Below are 22,130 nucleotides of genomic sequence, written 5' to 3'. Positions count from 1 at the left end.
CTGCAACTGGCCAGTCAACTCTTCCTACTCTGCCCTGCCCTGGCTGAGCCCAGAGCTTTTATGGGCCTCAGAAGAGAGAAATGCATGCTGATTTGTCCACGAGCAGCCATGGGAAGCCATGGGTAGGCCCAGGAAAAGGCACTATGAGTTCCGCCTCTGGTGGCAGGACTGGCAGCCCAGCTCCAGGCTTCAGACCTGCCCGAGCCTGAAGGTGGGGCTTCACTGGGAACCCACCCCCTTCCCCCAAGGAGCCTGTCTGCCTCCCGCGTCATCCATCATGTCCAGGCTGTTGGCACCAAGGTGCACCTGCAGGCCAGCGCCTGGCCACCCTCAGCCACTCCTCAGTTTCCCCTCCCGCACTCTTCAGCACCCAAAGTCCAGAGGGGGCCAAGGTGGCAGGGGGCTGGCACGTCAGCACTGCCCCAAGCAATGGCACACCCAGCCATGCTGTGACAGCGCCTAGGCTCAGCCCCAACCCAGCCCCAACCTTGCTCCAAGATTGGGGAGAGGCCAGGCAGCGGGAGCAGACACCTCCAAGCCTGCAACAGCAAGAGGGCCCTTCCCAGACCCCACAAGAGTGCAGGTATGCCTGGGTCTGCAGCCCCGGTTTGGGGGGCTGCAGCTGTCGGGGAGGGGTTTGGAGCGGGGATCCTGCCTGCTCCATGGAGCGGCAGGTCAGGGATTGCAGCCACTACTTGAAGGCTGCAGCCCCGCCCTCTACTGCCTACTCCTGGCTCCCAAGAGCAGAGGGGTGCCTGGGTTGCAGCCATGACTTGGGCAGCGGCAGTTGCACCTGGGGAGCTCCAGCCCCACCAACTTGGAAGGGGCAGGGCTCCCGCATGTCCCCAGCTCCCTCTGCTCAGTGGTGCATGGCACTGGGCCAAGTCCCCTCACAGCCTAGGGTGGGGGCTCCAGGTCCTCACTGGGCCTGGGCTGGCATCCGGGACAGGGGCAACATTGCCATGCAAGCTCCCTTTGTGGCCCCAAAGCTCAGGGGCGACCTGAAGCTCCCCCTCGGCCGGTGCTGGAACCAGCCTGGCCCAGCCCCATCATGGAGACCCCAAGGGTGGCTGGTGGGCTGTGGGGGGTGTGGGGCTGTCCGCCTTCTCCCTGTGCCCTCCCTGAAGCAGCTGACATGATGGCAGCAGCCACACCAGATGGCCTGCGGCTGTCATCATTTATAGTAATATTCCAACTAATAAATAAGAAGAAAAGATAAAACTAGACGATCTTCATTTTGCAATTCCTAATTAATAGGCACTAAATGTAAAAGGGTGCTAATGTCACAAAATGGGACCTCTTAGAAGTCTTGGTAAAGGGATCTAGCCCTAAATCTGATTTGGATTCTGCATCAATCTTCCAACTGTGAGGAAACATAAAGAACAGAAGAATATAATGATCTATACCATGATTATGCAATCAGCAAACTCTGGACTATGGAAAAATGCAAATCGACTGGCTCTGGTTCTTCAACAGATAAAGTTTAAGGAAAAGAAAGAAATGAAGGGGTAGCCATTTTTTTAAAAAGCTTAAGAAACAAATGAAATTTTTGAATAGGCATGACTAAACTATAGTATCTAAGGATAAGCACTGAGTGATAAAATTGTTAAAATACTCAAAAAAGTGATTACCATAAAAGTCAGGATACTGGTATGTTATCATAATGGTTATTTGAAGTGGGAAGTCAGTCGGGCACAGTGGCTCAAGCCTGTAATCCCAGCACCTTGGGAGGCCAATGCAGGCAGCTCACTCGAGCTCAGGAATTCGAGACCAGCCTGGCCAACGTGGTGAAACCCCAGCTGTACTAAAAATACAAAAATTAGCTGGGCATAGTGTCATGCACCTTTAGTCCCAGCTACTCAGGAGGCTGAGGCAGAAGAACTGCTTGAACCTGGGAGGCAGAAATTGCAGTGAGCCAAGAGCCACTCCACTCCAACCTGAGCGACAGAGCAAGACCCCGTCTCCAAAAAAAAAAAAGAGAGAGAAGGGGGTTATGATTGGAATGGGACACACAAAAAGGACTTCTAAGATAAGGAGGTAAGTGACAAAGTTGTATTTCTTTTCTTTTCTTTTTTTTTTTTTTTTTGGAGACAGGATCTCACTCCTACCTGCAGGCTGGAGTGCAGTGGTGCAATCACAGCTCACTGCAGCCTCGACTTCCAGGGTTCAGGTGATTCTCCCACTTCAGCCTTCCAAATAGCTGGGACTACAGGCATGCGTCACTACACTCAGCTAATTTTTGGTAGAGACCAGGTTTTACCATGTTGTTCGAACTCCTGGGCTCAAGCGATGCCTCGGCCTCCCAAAGTGCTGGGATTACAGGCGTGAGCAACTGTCCCAGGCACAAAGTTGTATTTCTTGATTTGGGTAGTGGTTACAAGGATGTACCCTATAATAATTCATTAGGTCTTATGTTTGGCTTTGTGGTTTTCTGTATTTTCCTTTTTCTTTTCTTTTCTTTTTTTTTGAGACAGAGTCTAGGTCTGTTACTCAGGCTGGAGTGCAGTGGCACGATCTCGGTTCACTGCAACCCCCACCTCCCAGGTTCAAGCTGTTCTCCTGCCTCAGCCTCCCAAGTAGCTGGGACTACAGGCACAGGCCACCACACTCAGCTAATTTTTGTAATTTTAGTAGAGACAGGGTTTCACCATGTTGGCCAGGCTGGTTTCGAACTCCTGACCTCAGGTGATCCGCCCACCTCGGCCTCCCACAGTGCTGGGATTACAGGCCTGAGCTACCGTGCCCAGCTATTTTCACTTTTTAATACAAAGATTTATTTAAGTGACAATTTTTTTCCTAATCTAAATGATGGATATATAACTTCATTATATCACAATTCTATTTTGCATAACTTTATAAATACTTTTTGTACCTAATTCAGTATTACTTGAAATTTTGCATTTAAAAAAATCACCAGCTGCCTGGAAAGAACCAGGCAGGAAAGAAAGAACCACTGTGGTCCCAGCTTTGCGCAGAGGTAGGAGGTGGGCAGCGGAGGTGGGAGTGAAGTCTCAGGAAAAGAGGCGGTTGCCATAGCGGAGCCCTCTGGCTGTGTGTGTCTGAGGCTTGGCAGCCAGAGCCATGGACGGTTTGCTGGGCCCGTTAGTGCACCCAGTGGAGACACGCAGCCTTCGTGTCCCACTACCTGCCGTCCCCCCAACACATCTCTGTTTGTCAGGAACATAGCCAACGACACCAGGTCTGAAGATTTACGGTGTGAATTTGGTCGTTACGATCCTATAGTTGATGTGTATGTTCCACTTGATTTCCATACTCACCGTCCAAGAGAGGATTTGCTTCTGTTCAATTTGAGGGTGTTCGTGATGCTGAAGACACTTTATATAATTTGGACAGAAAGTGGATTTGTGGAGGGCAGACTGAAATACAGTTTGCCCAGGGGGATCGGAAGACACCAAATCAGATGAAAGCCAAGGAAGGGAGGAATACGTACAGTTCTTCACGCTATGATGATTATAACAGATACAGACGTCCTAGAAGCTGAAGTTATGAAAGAAGGAGATCAAGAAGTCAGTCTTTTCATAACAACTATAGAAGATCATATAATCCTAGAAATAGACTGGCTGGAAGACCACGGAGTAGCAGAAGCCATTCCGACAATGACAGACCAAACTGTAGCTGGAATATCCAGTACAGTTGTGCTTACTAGACTTCAAGAAAGATCTGAAAGTGGAAAAAGAACCAAAGAAGGGCAGTTCAAGTGACAAAGGGGTGTGTGGAAGGTGCTGCAGTATGAATACTGTACAAATATTTTGACTCTGGTCTGAAAAGATGAAAGAATGTTATCGAAAACTACATGGAATAATTGAAGTCCCCTCAAGTTTGAAAGTAAGCATTTTAGGACAAATAAAAGGACATTCAACTTTGTACTTGCAGAAACTAATCCCTAAATATGAATAAGTGTATATTGATTCATGGGTAATAGGTCCATAATAAATTATTGGAAACTAGGATGTCTGAATATCAAAGAAGACAGCCGTAGTCTCTTACAGTGCCTCTGTTGGCCTGCCTCAAACTGATTTAGGTGGGAAAAGGTATGGTCCAATATAAAAGTTCCATTTTTGCCATTATTGGCAAATCTTGCCTTTGTTTATTTTGGTGTCAGTGTTTTCTGCTTAATCATTTGCTTTGTTGGCATCTGCGTTTATTTACTTGTACACCACATGCAGTTTACATCTTCCTTAACTACTCTCCTTCCCAGGTAAATTCTAATTATATTCGACATCCAGCTAAGAGGGCCCATCTCTTCTCACCTCTATCCTAGTCAGTATGTTCAGCAAATATTTATTGAGCGCTGACACTGTGAGCAAAACATTGTACTGGTTAATTGAGGAGAAAAATAGATAATTCCCTTATTCAGTAAATGTCTACTGAGTACAATCTAGTGAATGATTACAGTATGGCCTAATTGTCTTGTTTGCGATGTATTATTCATTACAATATTTTACACCTTTCATATCTTAATATAATTATAGAACCCAATATACTACCAAAGATAAGTAATTGTGTGGTTATATGCCATTTAAAATTATCCAGTGTTTGTCTGATCCCATTATTACAACTAATTTAAAAATGATTTGTTTTAATCTGTAATAAACTGATTTATTGTGCAGTGACTGTAATATACTGGAGTTGTATTAAATTGTTTACTCAGCCTCACCAAACACATACTAGGAAATAACCCCCAAAATAAGTATTTAACTTTGCATTAGATATAAAGGAGACTGGGTGCTATAATTAGATTATTTTAAGGTAGACAGCTATTATCCCAACTGATGTAGTATGTTCTGTAATTAAGAAAATGTTCACCAAATTTTACTTTTTAGTGATTTACATGTACATTTTATAGGGGACATGTTCTATGTATAGTGAATAAATAACTTTGACAGTAAAAAAAAAAAAATAGCCAATGTGGGAAACATAGTGAGACCTCATCTCAACAAATATAAAAATTTTAAACATTAGCCAGGGGCCAGGCATGATGGCTCACTCTCTGATGGGCTATTATTCCAGTATAGTTAAAGCAACATAAAAAAAAATCAACAGATAACATGTTGGATAGCAATAATTCTAAGAAGAAAAATAAAGAAGGATGATGTGATAGTCATGGGAGAGGAAGTGCCACTTTAGTCAGGGAAGGCCTCTCTGATAAAACAAAATATGAGACTTCTGAGGAAAAAAAGATTACAAAGAGAAGAAAGCAAGTACAAAGGCATTGAGGTAGAAGAATACCTTACGTTGGAACCTTCAAGAAATAGCAAAGCTCATGTGACTAGAGCAAACTGAGAAAGAATAGAGTTGTAAGACGTTACATAAAAGAAAGAGAAAGCGAATATTTTGCAGGGTTTTACAGGCCATGGTAAAAGTTTGGGATATTGTTCTTAATAAGGTAAGAAATTACTGAGCACATGAGTGACATGTTCTAACTTAAGCTGTCCCTCAGTATCTGTAGGGGACTGGTTTCAGGATTCTCCTTCAAAATCTGTGAATGTGAGAGCCCCTATATAAAATAGCAGAGGATTTGTACATAACCTACACACATCCTCCACTACACTTTAAATCATCTCTAGATTATTTATAATACCTAATACAGTGTAAATACTATATAAATAGTTGTTACACATTATTGTTATTTGCATTATTTTTATTGTTGCATTGTTATTTTTTATTGGATTTTTTTCCAAATATTTTTGATCTGCAGCTGGTTGAATTCAAGCATGCAAAACCCATGGGTATAGAAGGCCAACTGTAATAATTTTGTCTGCTCCATGAAGAATAAAGAATAGACTCAAAGGGATAATCAAAGAAGCAGCAAGACCACTTAGGAAGCTCCTGCAATCATCAAGGAGGTTAGTATTATAGGAACAGAAATAGAAATAACAGAAAGTATCAAATTCTGGATATCTTCCTTTTTGTATAGTTTCAGCATCTATACACATCAAAAAATTCTTCCAAAATGCTAATAACTTTTAAAAATATTGTTATAGAAATAAAAGTCTTTGGGAAAGTTTTTTAAAACACATAGCAACTGGAAGACTACACTTTAAGAGATGGTTAAACAAATCTGTGAGAGATAGTGGCTACAAAGTGTGAAGACTCTAAAGTTAAAAACTTCTTGTTTTGATTCTAGCTCAACCACTTACTAGACAAGAAAGTTATAGCAGCATTTCCCTATGCCTCAATTTTATCATTTGTCAAATGGAAATAATAATAGCTACCTTATAGTACTCCTCTGATTAAATATGACAATGAATATAAAGAACTTAACTGACATATGGTAACAACTCAACACTGCCATAGGTTCCCAGGATTACTTTTTCCCATTGCTACTATTATTTGTAATATCCCTTTTAGAACTGGTTACATATTCATTTTAAAATTATCACAATAAAAATGAACTGTAAGTGTTCCTGTTATATATTTAATGATATGGTTCTTAACTGAAAACAGTTTCTGCTTTATACATAAAAAAACACTATAATTTGTATTATAGATTTTTTTAAACTTGATGGATCAATCCTCTTAAGGATAACGAATTTGGATTTGCAAGAATTCAAAGCAATTCCGGGTAACATTTTTTTCTTCACTTCAAAATTATAAAATTTAAAGATCTCATAAAATCAACAGAGTATGAGCAGAATAATTAAATATGAGCCATGATTATTTGGACTTTTTGGTTAGTTTCAGTTGGTCACATACATGATTTTATCATGTTGTATATCTGCGTGTATCAGTTAGGTTCACAAGATAAACTCTAGGGCTAAATACTTAATGCCCTTTCATATTGGAAATGCTTCTATTAAAGATACATAAGACAGGCTGGGCATGGTGGCTCATGCCTGTAATCTCAGCACTTTGGGAGGCTGAGACGGGCAGATCACTTGACATCAGAAGTTTGAGAACAGCCTGGCCAACATTGTGAAACCCCGTCTCTACTAAATATACAGAAAATTAGCCAGACGTGGTGGTGCATGCCTGTAATCTCAGCCACTTGGGAGGCTGAGACAGGAGAATCGCTTGAACCCAGGAGGTGGAGGTTGCAGTGAGCCTGTAATAAGGATTAAAAAGAAAAAAAAAAATTTTCCTCTGCTTAGCAGCTCAATTCAAGAACAGTTATAACACTGTCCAAAAAGCCAAGGACAGAAGAATGGGCTCCAGACACCCCCGCCCCCTCCAGAGCAAGGTTAAGGAAAAAAAAAAGAGAAAGACAAATTCCTTTATTGTTACTCCTTTCCCTTGCCTCTTAAGCATAACGGTGTTTTACAAATGCCTGTATTTAGCCAGTTCTTGTTTTTCTTTTGACACAGCTAAAAGGCCACCAGCTATGCAAGGCCACAAGTTATGCACTATATGATTAACTACCTCTGTTTTGCTCTTATAAGCCCGCTTATAAAAACCTCGCTCTGTCTTTATTCAAGGCCCAGCTTTTTGGAGGTAAATCCACTGAGCCGGTGTGTACCTCACAATAAATATCCTCCTGTATTCACCCATACTGGTCTCTCTAATCCTCTGCATCCCGCAACAAGCTGAGAGCGCGCCACTGCACTTGCAGTCTTGCACATAGCAAGACTATGTCTCAACAACAACAAAAAAGGTACATAAGACAATGGCAGACAATAATTGCTTCTGGGAGAAGATAAGGGAAGACAAAAAAGAAAGAGATATACTTTACACTTAAAGCCTTTGGCACGGCTGGGTGCGGTGGCTCACGCCTGTAATCCCAGCATTTTGGGAGGCCGAGGCGGGCAGATCACCTCAGGTCAGGAGTTCAAGACCAGCCTGGCCAACATGGTGAAACCCCGTCTCTACAAAAATACAAAAATTAGCCATGCATGAGGGTGGGTGCTGTAATTCCAGCTACTCCAGAGGTTGAGGCAGAAGAATCACTTGAACCCAGGAGGTGAAGGTTGCAGTGAGCCAAGATCATGCCATTGCACTTCAGCCTGGGCAACAGAGCGAGACTCCGTCTCAAAAAAAAAAAAAAAACCCCCTTTAGCATTATTTGGGTTCCTTCCTTGCAGATGCATTAACTTTTCAAGCACATAAAATATTGTTCAAAGAAAAAAAATTCATTTTACTAACAATTTACAACACAATTGTTTAATGTCACATAGGTCACCATACTGGCAGCTTACCAGATTGAAGATGCCAGTAATATGTTAGTGTGGTTTGCAAGAAACTTCAATGGAGGCTCTGCAAGCAGTAAACAGGATAAAATTCCTCCACCAAAACAGTGGAGCATAGCAGTAAACCAGCTTGAAATAGGATTCTTCCATGCCAATGCAGCTGCTCCTGAAATGGTAAAGTAAAATATGGTCTGTGATCATTATACATTTATTAAACAAGCCCCAAAGTACAAGTTGCACTAAACAAATAAACTTCTTAAATTCATAATTTTCAACAACTATTATTCATATGTGTGCCAGTGAAAATCATTAAAAATCATATCTTTTCTTCTTTAAAGCAAGACTGGAAACATTTTGTTAATGGGTGATTTTTGGCACTTTGGCACCTTTAAAATACTCTGTTCTGTTTAGGCTGTCATTGCCAGTTTCCTAGTAATGGATTATTATAAACGATATTCTCACTTATTGTCTCCTTCCATCCCAAACCCTACAGTAAGTACTCCCAGACAATATGTCAAAGTGATTTATTAAGAAAAATTTACAATCTTAAGTATATTGGAAAATAAAGAAGCTGAAATAAATAAACTAAGCTTTCAACAAGACAGGTGAGAAACAGAGTAACAAAATAAACCTAAAGGTGAAAGGTTTCTTAGGAATAGATATTTATACTACCTCAACACGAGTCTTAACTAATTACTTATTAATTGTAGAGGAAAATAATAACTTGAGAGTGGGGGAAACCTTGCAGACATCACTGTAAATAACAGTAAATAACATCAAGTAACTCCTGATATGATACACTGAGAACACATCATCACTTCTGTGGTATCTCTTTTTTTTTTTTTTTACTTTGAGACAGAGTCTCGCTCTGTTCCCCAGGCTGGAGTGCAGTGATGCGATCTTGGCTCACCACAACCTCCACCTCCTGGGTTCAAGCAATTCTCCTGCCTCAGCCTCCCAAGTAGCTGGGACTACAGGCGCCTGCCACCACGCCCAGCTAATTTTTGTATTTTTAGTAGAGACGAGGTTTCACTATGTTGGCCAGGCTGGTCTCAAACTCCTGATCTTGTGATCCACCCACCTCGGCCTCCCAAAGTGCTGGAATTACAGGCGTGAGCCACCGAGCCCGGCCACTTCTGTGGTATTTCTAACAAAAATATACAACCTGAACTAATCGAATCAGACGAACCCAAACTGAGGGCTACTCTGAGAAAACAAAAACAAACAACAAACAACAACAACAACTGGCTTATATTTTTTAAATGTCAAAGTCAAAAAACACCCAAAAAAAGGCCAATAAAACATTCTAGATATGAACAATGTCTCTAACTCAAACTATATTTATTTATTTACTTAATTACTTATTTATTTATTTTGAGACAGGGTCTCGCTCTGTTGCCAAGGCTGGAGTGCAGTGGAGTGATCTCGGCTCACTGCAACCTCAGCATCCTGAGTTCAAGCAAGTCTCGTGCCTCAGCCTCCCAAGTAGCTGGGATTATAGGCACGCGCCACCACACCAGGCTAATTTTTGTATTTTTAGTAGAGACAGAGTTCCGCCATGTTGGCCAGGCTGGTCTGGAACTCCTGGCCTCAAGTGATTCACCCGCCTCAGCCTCCCAAACTGCTGGGATTACAGACATGAGCCACCACACCTGGCTTCCAACTCAAATTATTTTATTTTAATGTACTGGCATTTAGAAAAGAAAAAAGAAATTTCTCTGTCCTACCTTAAGATGTTTGAAATACGCTATCAATAGAATTATTTTCCCCAAAATTCTTAGCAACATTTGTCACATTCAGACCTAAATCTAATTCCAAATATAAGATGTTTAAAATGCAAATAATTACATATGAACTTTAATATCAAAATACTTTCAGCCAGGCATGGTGGCTCACACCTGCAATCACAACACTTTGGTTTGGGAGGCTGAGCTGGGAGGATTGCTTGAGTCCAGGAGGTCGAGACAAGCTTGAGCAATATAGCAAGACTCCCGTCTCCACAAAATATAAAAAATTAGCCAGGCTTGATAGTACACACCTGTAGTCTCAGCTATTCAGGAGGCTAAAGTGGAAGAATCACTTGAGCCCAGGAGTTCCAGGCTGCAGTGAGCCATGATAGTGCCAATGCACTCAGCCTAGACAACAGAGTGAGACCCTGTATCAAAAATAATAAATAAATAACTTCATCATGAAATGAAAGCTACAAAGAAAAATAAAGTCACACTGTACTTCCATAAATACACTTAAAATCACATCTACAAAATAATCCCAAATTCTGGCAAAATGAATCATTAGACTACGCTTAATAGTTTTATGAACTTACAGTTATAACAAAAGTTAGAAAGATATTTTGTTAATGCACTGCATACACGACTTCTTTATTTTCTTGTACTCAGTCTATTTTAGTTCCAGAGTGTGTCCCTGTTTTTAAGAACTACTTGCACTGTAGCTATTTTCAAAACAGTTGACATTCAACTTGCTAGTGGCTGACATAACTTCTAGAAAGAAGCATGGGAATGTCCTAGCCTTCTTAAAACTTCAACTCTACATATTACATATTTTTAAATTGCATATTAGTTTACTTTTGCTTTAGTCTTTCCCCTTTATAGATTTATCTTCTTTTTAAAAAGAGAGAAAAATGAACAACATATCCTATATGCCTCAAGTATGCTTTTTCATCAAAATTATTTAAAAATAATCACGTAGGCAACAGAGGCTTACAGATTATCTATGACACAATTCAAGGAGTTTTAGATCAAGTTTGGGGGATTTTTTTGGTTTTTAAATTTTTTTAAATTTTTTCAGAGATGGGGTCTCACTATGTTGGCCAGGCTGGTCTCAAACTTCTGGCCTCAAGTGATCCTCCTGCCTCAGCCTCCCAAAGTGCTGGGATTACAGGCGTGAGCCACTGCACCCAGCCTTAGATCAAGTTTGAATCATAGTGGGCCAGGTAGATCCACATACTCACCTTGTAGTTATTCCCCAGTTCCTTAATGAGTAATTAGAACAGACATACTTGGCAACTGACTCAATGCCCATATAGATTCTCTGATTTATGGCATAAGGAGCAATATGGTATAATGGACCACATAGAAGCCCCTAGATATTCCTCTCCTCACCAACAAAATAACCAAAAACAATACCACAGAAATTGGTGCCACAACCAAAGACAAAAAGGTGGTGATAGCTATCACATTCCACTAACTTACCTGTTTGATCTAAATATAAGACAGATGGATCTTGGAGAATAGCTATGAATTATAAACACAGAAAAGTCGTGACTCTAATTGCAGCTAGTATTCAAGATGTAGTATTTTTACGGGGTCAAATCAACACAATTCTTATAACTTGGAAGCAAATGCTTTTTTCTTCCTATTAATTTGCAAAAAATCTCAGAAGCACTTTGTGCTTTGTTCAACCATTACGGTCTTGTTTCAGGTCTATGTTAACACTCTTGCTCTCTAAAATAGTCCAGAGATTTTGATCACATTGAGAGATCACACATCACACTGATCTGCTGCACTGATGACATTACACTGACCGGGTCTGAAGAGTGGCAAGTAGCAAGTACTTTAGTTATCTTAATAAGATATATGCAAACCAGAAAGTAGGAAGTTCAAACCCTACTCCAGGGTTTCTGTCCAGTCAGGAGATAGAAAATACCATTATTTAAATAGAACTCAGTAGGTATAAAATTGTTAACTAGGTTATTGAAAAGGCAAAAAGTAAATACTATGTTATCACAGAGTTCAGTTCCAGAAAGCAGTTACTACTCTGGGGGAACAATAGGCTGAAATTATTAAAATTTAGAAACTTGGTGGAGGAGCTCTTTAGAGCCCAAACTGAGACCCCCTGTGGAGGAAACACTGCTCAGGTGTTTCCTCCACAGGCCATGTGAACCCGTGCACATGGCCTCTGGCTCTTTAAATCATGTAACAAAGAGGCTTTGGGGAGTGTCATAAATGTTCTATTTTTATCTGCATATGGGTGTGTTTGAAAATCCACTGAGCTGTACATTTATGACTTTTGCACTTTTCCCTGTTTTTACATGGGGATTCATAATGATATTGCAAAACTCAGCTGCCACCACTGCTGCCACCTTTCCAGGATGCCCAGAACTGATAAATTCTAGACTTACAAACTTTCATCTCCCACAAATTACAGGAAAGGAACAATGACAAACTTTATTCCAGGATTTAATTCATAGAAACGACAGAAATCATTGAAGAAAATAACCATGTCAAGTGACACCTTATTGAGAAATTGCTAATTATTGAAACCAGGAACAGTAAATGGTCATGCAAAGATAAGGCACAGAATAGTAAGAAATTTTGGAATTAACCAGATCTGGAGTCAAGAACTAGCTCCATAATTTACTAAACCATGTGACTTAAGGGAGGTTATTTTATCCCTTAAAACTATTCCTCATCTATAAAATGAGTTAAATAATACCTACCTTACAGGAATGTGTGAGGAATAGAATTAACATACTGAAATGTTCTCCCAGTATCTAAAATCAATGATGGCTACTATTATTGTGTAGAAAAGGTAGTGCAACCTTATGTGACACTATCAAAAATAAAGAAAAAGCACCAATAAGTCTCTTTAGGGCTACAACAGCATCTTTCATTGCAGTATCCTAAACATCTAATATAATGCCCAATACAGAGTTTCAATGAATATTTGCTAAAATTAATTATGTATGACTTGAGAGAGGTTAGCAGAATAGTCATGGCAGAATTTAGAGTAAAACAATACATTTTGTGTGTAATAGAAATTACTGTAGTCAGCAAGTCTTATATAAAATGGTGGTTTGATGTGAATGTAGGATTGAAGAAATGTGTTTATTTTAATGAAGACTTAAGAGACATTTAAAATGTAAGATAAGATAGATTAAAAGTAATGATGTAAACTTCCTGTTAAAATGGCTTCTCACTAGCAACCACCAAAACAGCATATTCCAACTTCCTAATAAAATGCCCAGGAGACAGAGAAAAGAAAAACAAACAAACAAACAAAAAAAACTTACACTATCAGCCCAAACTGAAAACTATAGCCAATCACACGCAAGGGTTCAGGAGGATTCACATGTTTGTTCACGAGACAAATGGAGGTAAACAAAGAAAAAAATTAATCCCACTTGTATTACCTGATGTCTTTTATGTCTTTGCTTATGAAGCAAAAGTTACATAGAAGGCTGGAGGAGTATTATCTTTCCTGGGATTTTAAAGCCGAAAACCTGAACCAAACAAAAATGGGATGCAGTCCTTCACACCTTAGGCAGAAAAGAGTTAATCCCCTTTATCATTTTGCCTCTGGTGGCATTTTTTAAGATCTAGGCAGACAGTACAAAAGATCCGATATAAATGGTGGGAAAGTACGGAGTGAGGTATTGTTAGTGGTAGAGTGCATACCAAAATAAAGTCTCAAGGAGTAACACGTCTGAGAGGGTAAATATATGAAGAACTCTGGCAGTAGTATATATGAGAATTACAGTTTACTGTAGGTGTGAGTTCTAGAGAATCAATCACTGGGGGGATAGGAAAAAGTTGCCAATTAAGTAATGCATACATATTCTAAGTAAAAATCTAAAAGAAGTGGTGTTGGAGTAGGAGGAGTACACACATATTAGCTTCAGTTCTGACTATGAAAAAGGAATGCTGACCACATAAATAGAGAGTAATACAAGCTACTCACTCCATCTACTGACAGAGCCTGAACAAATGTATCTTATTCAAAATGAGTTAGAAGAAAAAAAGACATATATGGGGTGTAAAAAAATTACCATAGGACATAAAGTGATTAAGATCCAGAAGATTCAAGTGAAATAGATAACATTTAAGAATTAACTACCAAAGAATCCGGACAAATTTTCTACAATATAATGTAAACATTTACTCCAATAGACTTGGAAGTCTAAAAGAAATAGATGATTCCTGAGAGAGACATAAATTACCAAAATGACTTAAGTCTGGATTGGGAAAAAAATAAGATTTACCCATTAAAATATACCAAGAAACATAAAACTACATAGTTCAAGTCTACCAAATATCAAAGAACAAGCAATGCCTATTAAATAAACCATTCCAAGCTTAAAAAATAGAAAGCTTCCCAATCTATTTTACAAAAATAGCATAACCTTGGGCCCAAACTGAGGGTCACACAACAAAATAACCTAATAGGCTCATTTCTATTATAAACATAAATGCAAAAATTTTACATGAAGTACTGCCAAATCAAAATCCCTAATGAATTAAAATAATGTATCAAGTAGTTTAGTCCAAGAATATAAGGATGATTCATCATTTTTTAAAAAACGTAATAATGTAATTCACTACGTTACATTTTTAAATGGGAAACACAATATGATCTCAATAGATTTTGAAAAAAAAATAGCACTTGATAAAACATGTCACCTTCTCCACCAGGATGGTGTAAAGATATAGGGATATCCTAGAAAGTTGGGAATAAAGTAAAACTTCCTTAAAGTGTCCCTCATAAAAACCTATAGCAAACATCACTCTTGAGAAAACTTTAAAAGCATTCTCATTAAATTCAGGAATATCAGGAGTAAGACAAAGTCACTCACTATCATTAGTATTCAACAAAACACTCTTTAATATATAAGAGGCTAGAAAAAGAAATGGAACCCGGGTTTTTGGCTACAAGCAGCAAAAACCAACAAACTTAAGCCATAAAGAATTCACTGGAAGGATTTCAGTAGCTCACAGAAAAAAAAAAAAAAATGGGACGCTAAAGAAAACAAACAAGAACTAAGGACATTCCAGAGGTCTGTGCACGTGGGATGATCTTAGTAAAGGTCTAGAGCAGAACCAGTTCAATGAGCATAGAGCATACTCTGCTGAGATCATTGAGTTCCAACTGTTCTATCCAGCCATGACCAGACTTGCAAAGGACCATCTATACAACAAAAAATACTGCAGATAGATTACGAACCTATACTTTTATAGAACTATAGGATTTTTTAAAAAAAGATCAAGGACGAGTATTTTTATAACCTTAGGCCTGAGAAACCCCTTCTTAAAATATACAAATCCCAATAGTGACATAGGAGAAAAAAATTAATAGATTTTTTTATGAAAAAGTAAAAATATTATGAAATTTTTTAAACTTCTGCCATAAAAGACAATATAAACAAAGTTAAAAGATAGCAAGAGTTATGGGAAAAAAGGACTACAGACATAAATAGAATGAATATCCATGATCCACAAAGACAGTAAATAGAAGACAATAACCTACAGCCCAATAAGAAAATGGACAAAAAAAAATTAAGCAATTTACATGAAATACAAATGACCAATAAGAGGCACAAACTCATGAGTACCATGACAAACATAAATGAAAAATTGTTTTCTGATCATCAGAATGGCAAGATATTGAAGACCAATAATAGAACTGTCAAAGGAAATGGGCAGTCTAACACACTTCGGGTAAAAGGCTAAACAGGTACACTGTTCACTCTTGTGTCTGAATTCCATCATTTTTACCTCTTTACAAGTACTGGTACTGTATGATACTATATAAGTATTCAATAATCACGTGGTTCTCAAATTATGGAATCTTAGGAGCCCTCTACATCCCTAAAAATTAGTAAACAGATTAATGCTTGCCAAGGATAGGGGACAGCTTACACAAAAGTGCAGGAAGGAATTTGGGGTGGGTGAGGAAACCGTTCAGTATCTTGATTGTGATGGTAGTTGAATGACTGCATGTGTCTGTCCAAAAACACAGAACTTTTTATTAAAAATGGTGAACAGATTCTATGTGAATTACATCTTTTAAAAAATCGGACTTAAATTTCTTGACAACCCCAAAAGGTTTTGTTTATGTTGGCTACAAGTATCAATACTTAGCATCTTAGAAATTATAACTGAGAAAATTTTAAATAGTTGTGGCGGCTAAAGCAACTCCAACATCCGCCATGTTGACTTATGATTAACCCCAGTTCTGGGACTGCCTCTAAGATTTATATTTTATCTACTGTTCCTTGTGTAAAAGTATACACTTACCGATCTTGCCCTTAGGTCAAACAACCTTGACGCTATTTCACTTACCATAAATCCTGCTCTTAAGCAACTGTCCTACACATCTCTGGTTGGGGGTTGGGGGTCGGGTAATGGGGTGATCCACAATCTCCTTGGGGCCACCCAAGATATGGCTTCTGTTCTTAAGTCCCTTTTAAAGGTTTCTAAGAAACTGGATTCCTCAGCCTCTCAGCTTCCTCAGCCTTTGGGGATAGGACTGCATAGACCTGTCCACTATGCAACAATTGTTCTTCATGTTTTCATTTTTTAAAAAGTAAATGTATTAAATGTTACCATAAATAATGTATCCTTCAAGCCTGGCCAACATGGCGAAACCCCGTCTCCACTACTAAAAATACAAAAATTAGCCGAACGTGGTGGCAGGCGCCTGTAATCCCAGCTACTCGGGAGGCTGAGGCAGGAGAATCGCTTAAACCCGGGAGGCACAGGTTGCAGCATTGAGCCGAGATCGCGCCACTGCACTTCAGCCTGGGCGACAGAGAGACTCCGTCCCAAAAATAATAATAATAATAATAATGATAATGTATTCTTTATGAAAAATAACTTTTCCAAAACAAAAAACATTTAGTGAGAAGAATCACACTGTGTACATTTTAACAAATGTCTGGCTTCAAATAGAAAACTGTTAGATTCTCATATCTACTTCCTTCTGTTACAGTATCACAACTCAGGTAGCCTCTGGAAAACTCCACTGTACACTTCTGAAAAAATGAGAGTGAAAAAGATAACATCTGCATATTATTATGAAAGTAATTTTAAACTGGCAGTGTCAGAGAATCCCATGGGTCCCTGGACCACAATGTGAACATCTGATTCAGCCTATACAAAAAAAAATTTTTTTAATCAAATTCTGAACATGTAGTAGCAACAAAACTTACTTTTTTCAAATCAAGGAAATAATATCTTATGCAGATAATGCGTTCTACTTTAATGCAGTAATACCATCCTCATCCAGGTCAAAATTTGTACCAACGATTTAAACTGAGCTACAAACTTCAACATAAATGAAAAATATTTCTGAGGTCTAAGGATTTTTTAAAACCAGTAAGTAGTCCATAAGAAAGATACAGCATCATCCTCCAGACCTCACTCATCAACTATCTGTAGGGCAAGGCAGATGAAAGACAGCAAGAGCTCTCCCTCTCCCCTCTCCCCTCTCCCCTCTCCCCTCTCCCCTCTTTCCACGGTCTCCCTCTGATGCCGAGCCGAAGCTGGACGGTACTGCTGCCATCTCAGCTCACTGCAACCTCCCTGCCTGATTCTCCTGCCTCAGCCTGCCGAGTGCCTGCGATTGCAGGCGCGCGCCACCCCGCCTGACTGGTTTTCGTATTTTTTTGGTGGAGACGGGGTTTCGCTGCGTTGGCCGGGCTGGTCTCCAGTCCTAACCGCGAGTGATCTGCCAGCCTCGGCCTCCCGAGGTGCCGGGACTGCAGACAGAGTCTGGTTAACTCAGTGCTCAATGGTGCCCAGGCTGGAGCGCAGTGGCGTGATCTCGGCCCGCTACAACCACCTCCCAGCCGCCTGCCTTGGCCTCCCAAAGTGCCGAGATTGCAGCCTCTGCCCCGCTGCCGCCCCGTCTGGGAAGTGAGGAGCGTCTCCGCCTGGCCGCCCATCGTCCGGGATGTGAGGAGCCCCTCTGCCTGGCTGCCCAGTCTGGAAAGTGAGGAGCCCCTCTGCCTGGCTGCCCAGTCTGGAAAGTGAGGAGCCTCTCTGCCCGGCCGCCATCCCATCTAGGAAACAAGGAGCGCCTCTTCCCGGCCGCCATCACATCTGGGAAGTGAGGAGCGGCTCTGCCCGGCCACCCATCATCTGAGATGTGGGGAGCACCTCTGCCCTGCCGCCCCGTCCAGGATGTGAGGAGCGTCTCTGCCCGGCCGCCCCGTCTGAGAAGTGAGGAGACCCTCTGCCTGGCAACCGCCCCGCCCGAGAAGTGAGGAGCCCCTCCGCCCGGCAGCCGCCCCGCCTGAGAAGTGAGGAGCCCCTCCGCCCGGCAGCCACCCCGTCTGGGAAGTGAGGAGCATCTCCGCCCGGCAGCCACCTCGTCCGGGAGGGAGGTGGGGGGGTCAGCCCCCCGCCCGGCCAGCCGCCCCGTCCGGGAGGGAGGTGGGGGGGCCAGCCCGCCGCCCGGCCAGCCGCCCCGTCCGGGAGGGAGGTGGGGGGGCCAGCCCCCCGCCCGGCAAGCCGCCCCGTCCGGCCAGCCGCCCCGTCCGGGAGGGAGGTGGGGGGGTTAGCCCACCGCCCAGCCTGCCGCCCTGTCCAGGAGGGAGGTGGGGGTTCGGACCCCAGCCTGGCCGGCCACCCGGTCCGAGAGGTGAGGGGCGCCTCTGCCCGGCCGCCCCTACTGGGAAGTGAGGAGCCCCTCTGATCGGCCAGCCGCTCCGTCCGGGAGGGAGGTGGGGGGGTCAGCCCCCCGCCCGGCCAGCCACCCCGTCCGGAAGGGAGGTGGGGGGGTCAACCCCCCACCCCGCCAGCCGCCCCGTCCGGGAGGGAGGTGGGGGGGTTAGCCCCCCACCCGGCCAGCCGCCCCGTCCGGGAGGTGAGGGGCACCTCTGCCCGGCCGCCCCTACTGGGAAGTGAGGAGCCCCCTCGCCCGGCCAGCCGCCCCGTCCGGGAGGGAGGTGGGGGGTTAGCCCCCCACCTGGCCAGCCGCCCCGTCCGGGAGGTGAGGGGCGCCTCTGCCCGGCAGCCCCTACTGGGAAGTGAGGAGCCCCTCTGCCCGGCCAGCCGCTCCGTCCGGGAGGGAGGTGGGGGGGTCAGCCCCCCGCCCGGCCAGCCGCCCCGTCCGGGAGGGAGGTGGGGGGGCAGCCCCCCGCCCGGCCAGCCGCCCCGTCCAGGAGGGAGGTGGGGGGGTTAGCCCACCGCCCAGCCTGCCGCCCTGTCCAGGAGGGAGGTGGGGGTTCGGCCCCCCGCCTGGCCGGCCACCCGGTCCGAGAGGTGAGGGGCGCCTCTGCCCGGCCGCCCCTACTGGGAAGCGAGGAGCCCCTCTGATCGGCCAGCCGCTCCGTCCGGGAGGGAGGTGGGGGGGTCAACCCCCCGCCCGGCCAGCCGCCCCGTCCGGGAGGGAGGTGGGGGGGTTAGCCCCCCACCTGGCCAGCCGCCCCGTCCGGGAGGTGAGGGGCACCTCTGCCCGGCCGCCCCTACTGGGAAGTGAGGAGCCCCTCTGCCCGGCCAGCCGCTCCGTCCGGGAGGGAGGTGGGGGGGTCAGCCCCCCGCCCGGCCAGCCGCCCTGTCCGGGAGGGAGGTGGGGGGGGGTCAGCCCCCCGCCCGGCCAGCCGCCCCGTCCGGGAGGGAGGTGGGGGGGTCAGCCCCCCGCCCGGCCAGCCGCCCCGTCCGGGAGATGAGGGGCGCCTCTGCCCGGCCGCCCCTACTGGGAAGTGAGGAGCCCCTCAGCCCGGCCAGCCGCCCCGTCCGGGAGGGAGGTGGGGGGGTCAGCCCACCGCCCAGCTTGCCGCCCTGTCCGGGAGGGAGGTGGGGGGTCAGCCCCCCGCCTGGCCAGCCACCCCGTCCGGGAGGGAGGTGGGGGGGTCAGCCCACCGCCCAGCCTGCCGCCCTGTCCGGGAGGGTGGTGGGGGTTCGGCCCCCCGCCTGGCCAGCTGCCCCATCCGGGAGGTGAGGGGCGCCTCTGCCCGGCCGCCCCTACTGGGAAGTGAGGAGCCCCTCTGCCCGGCCAGCCGCCCCGTCCAGGAGGGAGGTGGGGGTGGTCAGCCCCCTGCCCGGCCAGCCGCCCCGTCCGGGAGGTGAGGGGCACCTCTGCCCGGCCGCCCCTACTGGGAAGTGAGGAGCCCCTCTGCCCGGCCACCACCCCGTCTTGGAGGTGTACCCAACAGCTCATTGAGAACGGGTCATGATGACAATGGCGGTTTTGTGGAATGGAAAGGGGGGAAAGGTGGGGAAAAGATTGAGAAATTGGATGGTTGCCGTGTCTGTGTGGAAAGAGGTAGACATGGGAGACTTTTCATTTTGTTCTGTACTAAGAAAAAATTCTTCTGCCTTGGGATCCTGTTGATCTGTGGCCCTACCCCCAACCCTGTGCTCTCTGAAACATGTGCTGTATCCACTCAGGGTTGAATGGATTAAGGGCGGTGCAAGATGTGCTTTGTTAAACAGATGCTTGAAGGCAGCATGCTCGTTAAGAGCCATCACCACTCCCTAATCTCAAGTACCCAGGGACACAAACACTGCGGAAGGCCGCAGGGTCCTCTGCCTAGGAAAACCAGAGAACTTTGTTCACTTGCTTATCTGCCGACCTTCCCTCCACTATTGTCCTGTAACCCTGCCAAATCCCCCTCTGCGAGAAACACCCAAGAATGATCAATAAAAAAAAAAAAAAAAAAAAAGAAAGACAGCAAGAACACAAAGAAAGTAGGCAAAGAAATGTCTGACCTCAAAGAAAGAAGAGGTCCATACAACTAAAAGGACAGTAGAATAACTACAAAAGTAAAGCAGTATTAGAGCAAAGGCACCCTGGTGTAAAATCCAATAAAATACAACTACTGTCCCTTGATCGCATTGCTAAAAGAACTCAAAATGCTGTTTCAAGACTATATCCCCATTCTGCAGATAGTGAAACTACGCCAGGTAACTCTTGCTTGTACAGTGTCCGTCGTGACTGTGAAAAGGGGAACGCACTCGCTTCTCACATGCTAGGCAGGGTGTTAGGACACTGCGTGAAGGGGAATCCTGGTCTGGCTACAGGAGGCTTTTTGTTTCAGTGCTTGTACAACTTTCATAACTGGAGAGTAGTCCGCAACCATCTATTACTCCAAGAGACTGAGTCAGAAACCTGCTGTCTCCTCACGTGACTTTCAAACACTGCGAGCGAGTGGCGGTACCGCGAGGAGGCCGCCCAAGCCCTGGGCTGGCGCGGATATCTGTGGTTCCGAAACGCTGCGGCAGCTTCTGTCAGTCCTGGGACTTCTGCGGGCGGTTGGCAAGGTCGGCCCTGCTCGCCCAGGCTACCGCGTCGCGGACCCCAGGTCACGCCTCCTTTGAGGAGTACTAGAGCCTCCGTCCTCCCCCGCGCTGTTTCCCCATCTGCACTCAGTAAGTCAGACCAACCGGCCCTTGGCGCCCCTCCAACTCTACCATCGAACTGTCTGGGCTAGCGGCCACTCAGCCGCCCACCCGACCCACCCGACTTAGACGGTCCTCGCCGTCAGAGCACTCTGAGGGGTCCGGCCCGCGGCGCCCCGCACTCACCCGGCTGACGTTTCACCGCCATCACTGACACTAGATAGTGCGCGATGTCAAAAAAGGGAAACATGGACGTGCGGGAGAAGGCCAGAGCCAATTCGTCCCATGGAGAATCCATAACGACCACCGACCGCGGCAACCGAAGCAGCCGCGGCTACTGGTTCCCCGCGCGCGCGCGATGAAGAGTAGGCGAGGGCACAGCCGCGGCTGCCCGCTCCTCCGCGCCGGCTCCAGCTCCGCGCGTGCGCCCTGGCGCCGAGGGGCGGGGCCGCGCTTCGAGGGAGCCGCAGGCTCACCGGCGCTAGGCGGGTGGGAGGGGCGAGCGGGTTCCCGGCGGCTCCAGCGGCTCTTGCCTCGGTTCTCCTAGTAAGGGTCCAGCGTCTTCTTGGTCCTGGGCGCAGTGCAGGACCTGGAGAGCGTGCAGATGAACAAAACACGGTCCTCACGGTCCTCAAGGGGAGACGCTCAGAGTTGGATTTATTTCTGTAAATTGATGTCATTCACCTAACATTTATCGAGCAACCACAGTGCAAGTCACACTGTGACTTACTGGAGATATAAAAATAAAACAGTAATATCCTGCCCTCAAGAACTATGCGTTCCCTGAAAGAGATTTTTTTATAAAAAGAGAAAAAACGCACATAATGGTACAAAAGCAGGTACTGAGAAGTATAGCTGCCGTGCGAGAGCAGTTCCGAAACGAAGATTACAATTCTGGGAAGTGAGT

General features: G+C 44.8%; 1 protein-coding gene and 1 pseudogene across 2 annotated transcripts in view; one reads left to right on the top strand and one right to left on the bottom strand.

Annotated features, from left to right (window-relative positions):
- TMEM38B (transmembrane protein 38B) overlaps positions 1 to 21,835 on the bottom strand; it is an 86,376-nt gene extending 64,541 nt beyond the window's left edge. Inside the window, exons 1-2 of one of the 2 annotated variants that reach the window (XM_004048401.5) lie at positions 21,410 to 21,835; positions 8,154 to 8,310 (exon numbers count right to left, since the gene is read on the bottom strand). In XM_004048401.5, the coding sequence (XP_004048449.1) occupies positions 8,154 to 8,310; positions 21,410 to 21,521 (269 nt within the window). In that variant the 5' untranslated portion in view covers positions 21,522 to 21,835. Of the gene's footprint in view, positions 1 to 8,153; positions 8,311 to 11,353; positions 11,829 to 21,409 lie in introns of those variants that run through there. The other variant, XM_019034225.4, reaches the window with a different exon arrangement.
- On the top strand, positions 119 to 3,860 carry LOC109028155 (serine/arginine-rich splicing factor 10-like; annotated as a pseudogene).
- Positions 21,836 to 22,130: the final 295 nt, after the last annotated feature.

This window comes from Gorilla gorilla, chromosome 13, assembly GCF_029281585.2.
Source record: "Gorilla gorilla gorilla isolate KB3781 chromosome 13, NHGRI_mGorGor1-v2.1_pri, whole genome shotgun sequence".
Classification (NCBI taxonomy): domain Eukaryota; kingdom Metazoa; phylum Chordata; class Mammalia; order Primates; family Hominidae; genus Gorilla; species Gorilla gorilla.
This window is presented reverse-complemented; position numbering and strand designations above follow the sequence as displayed.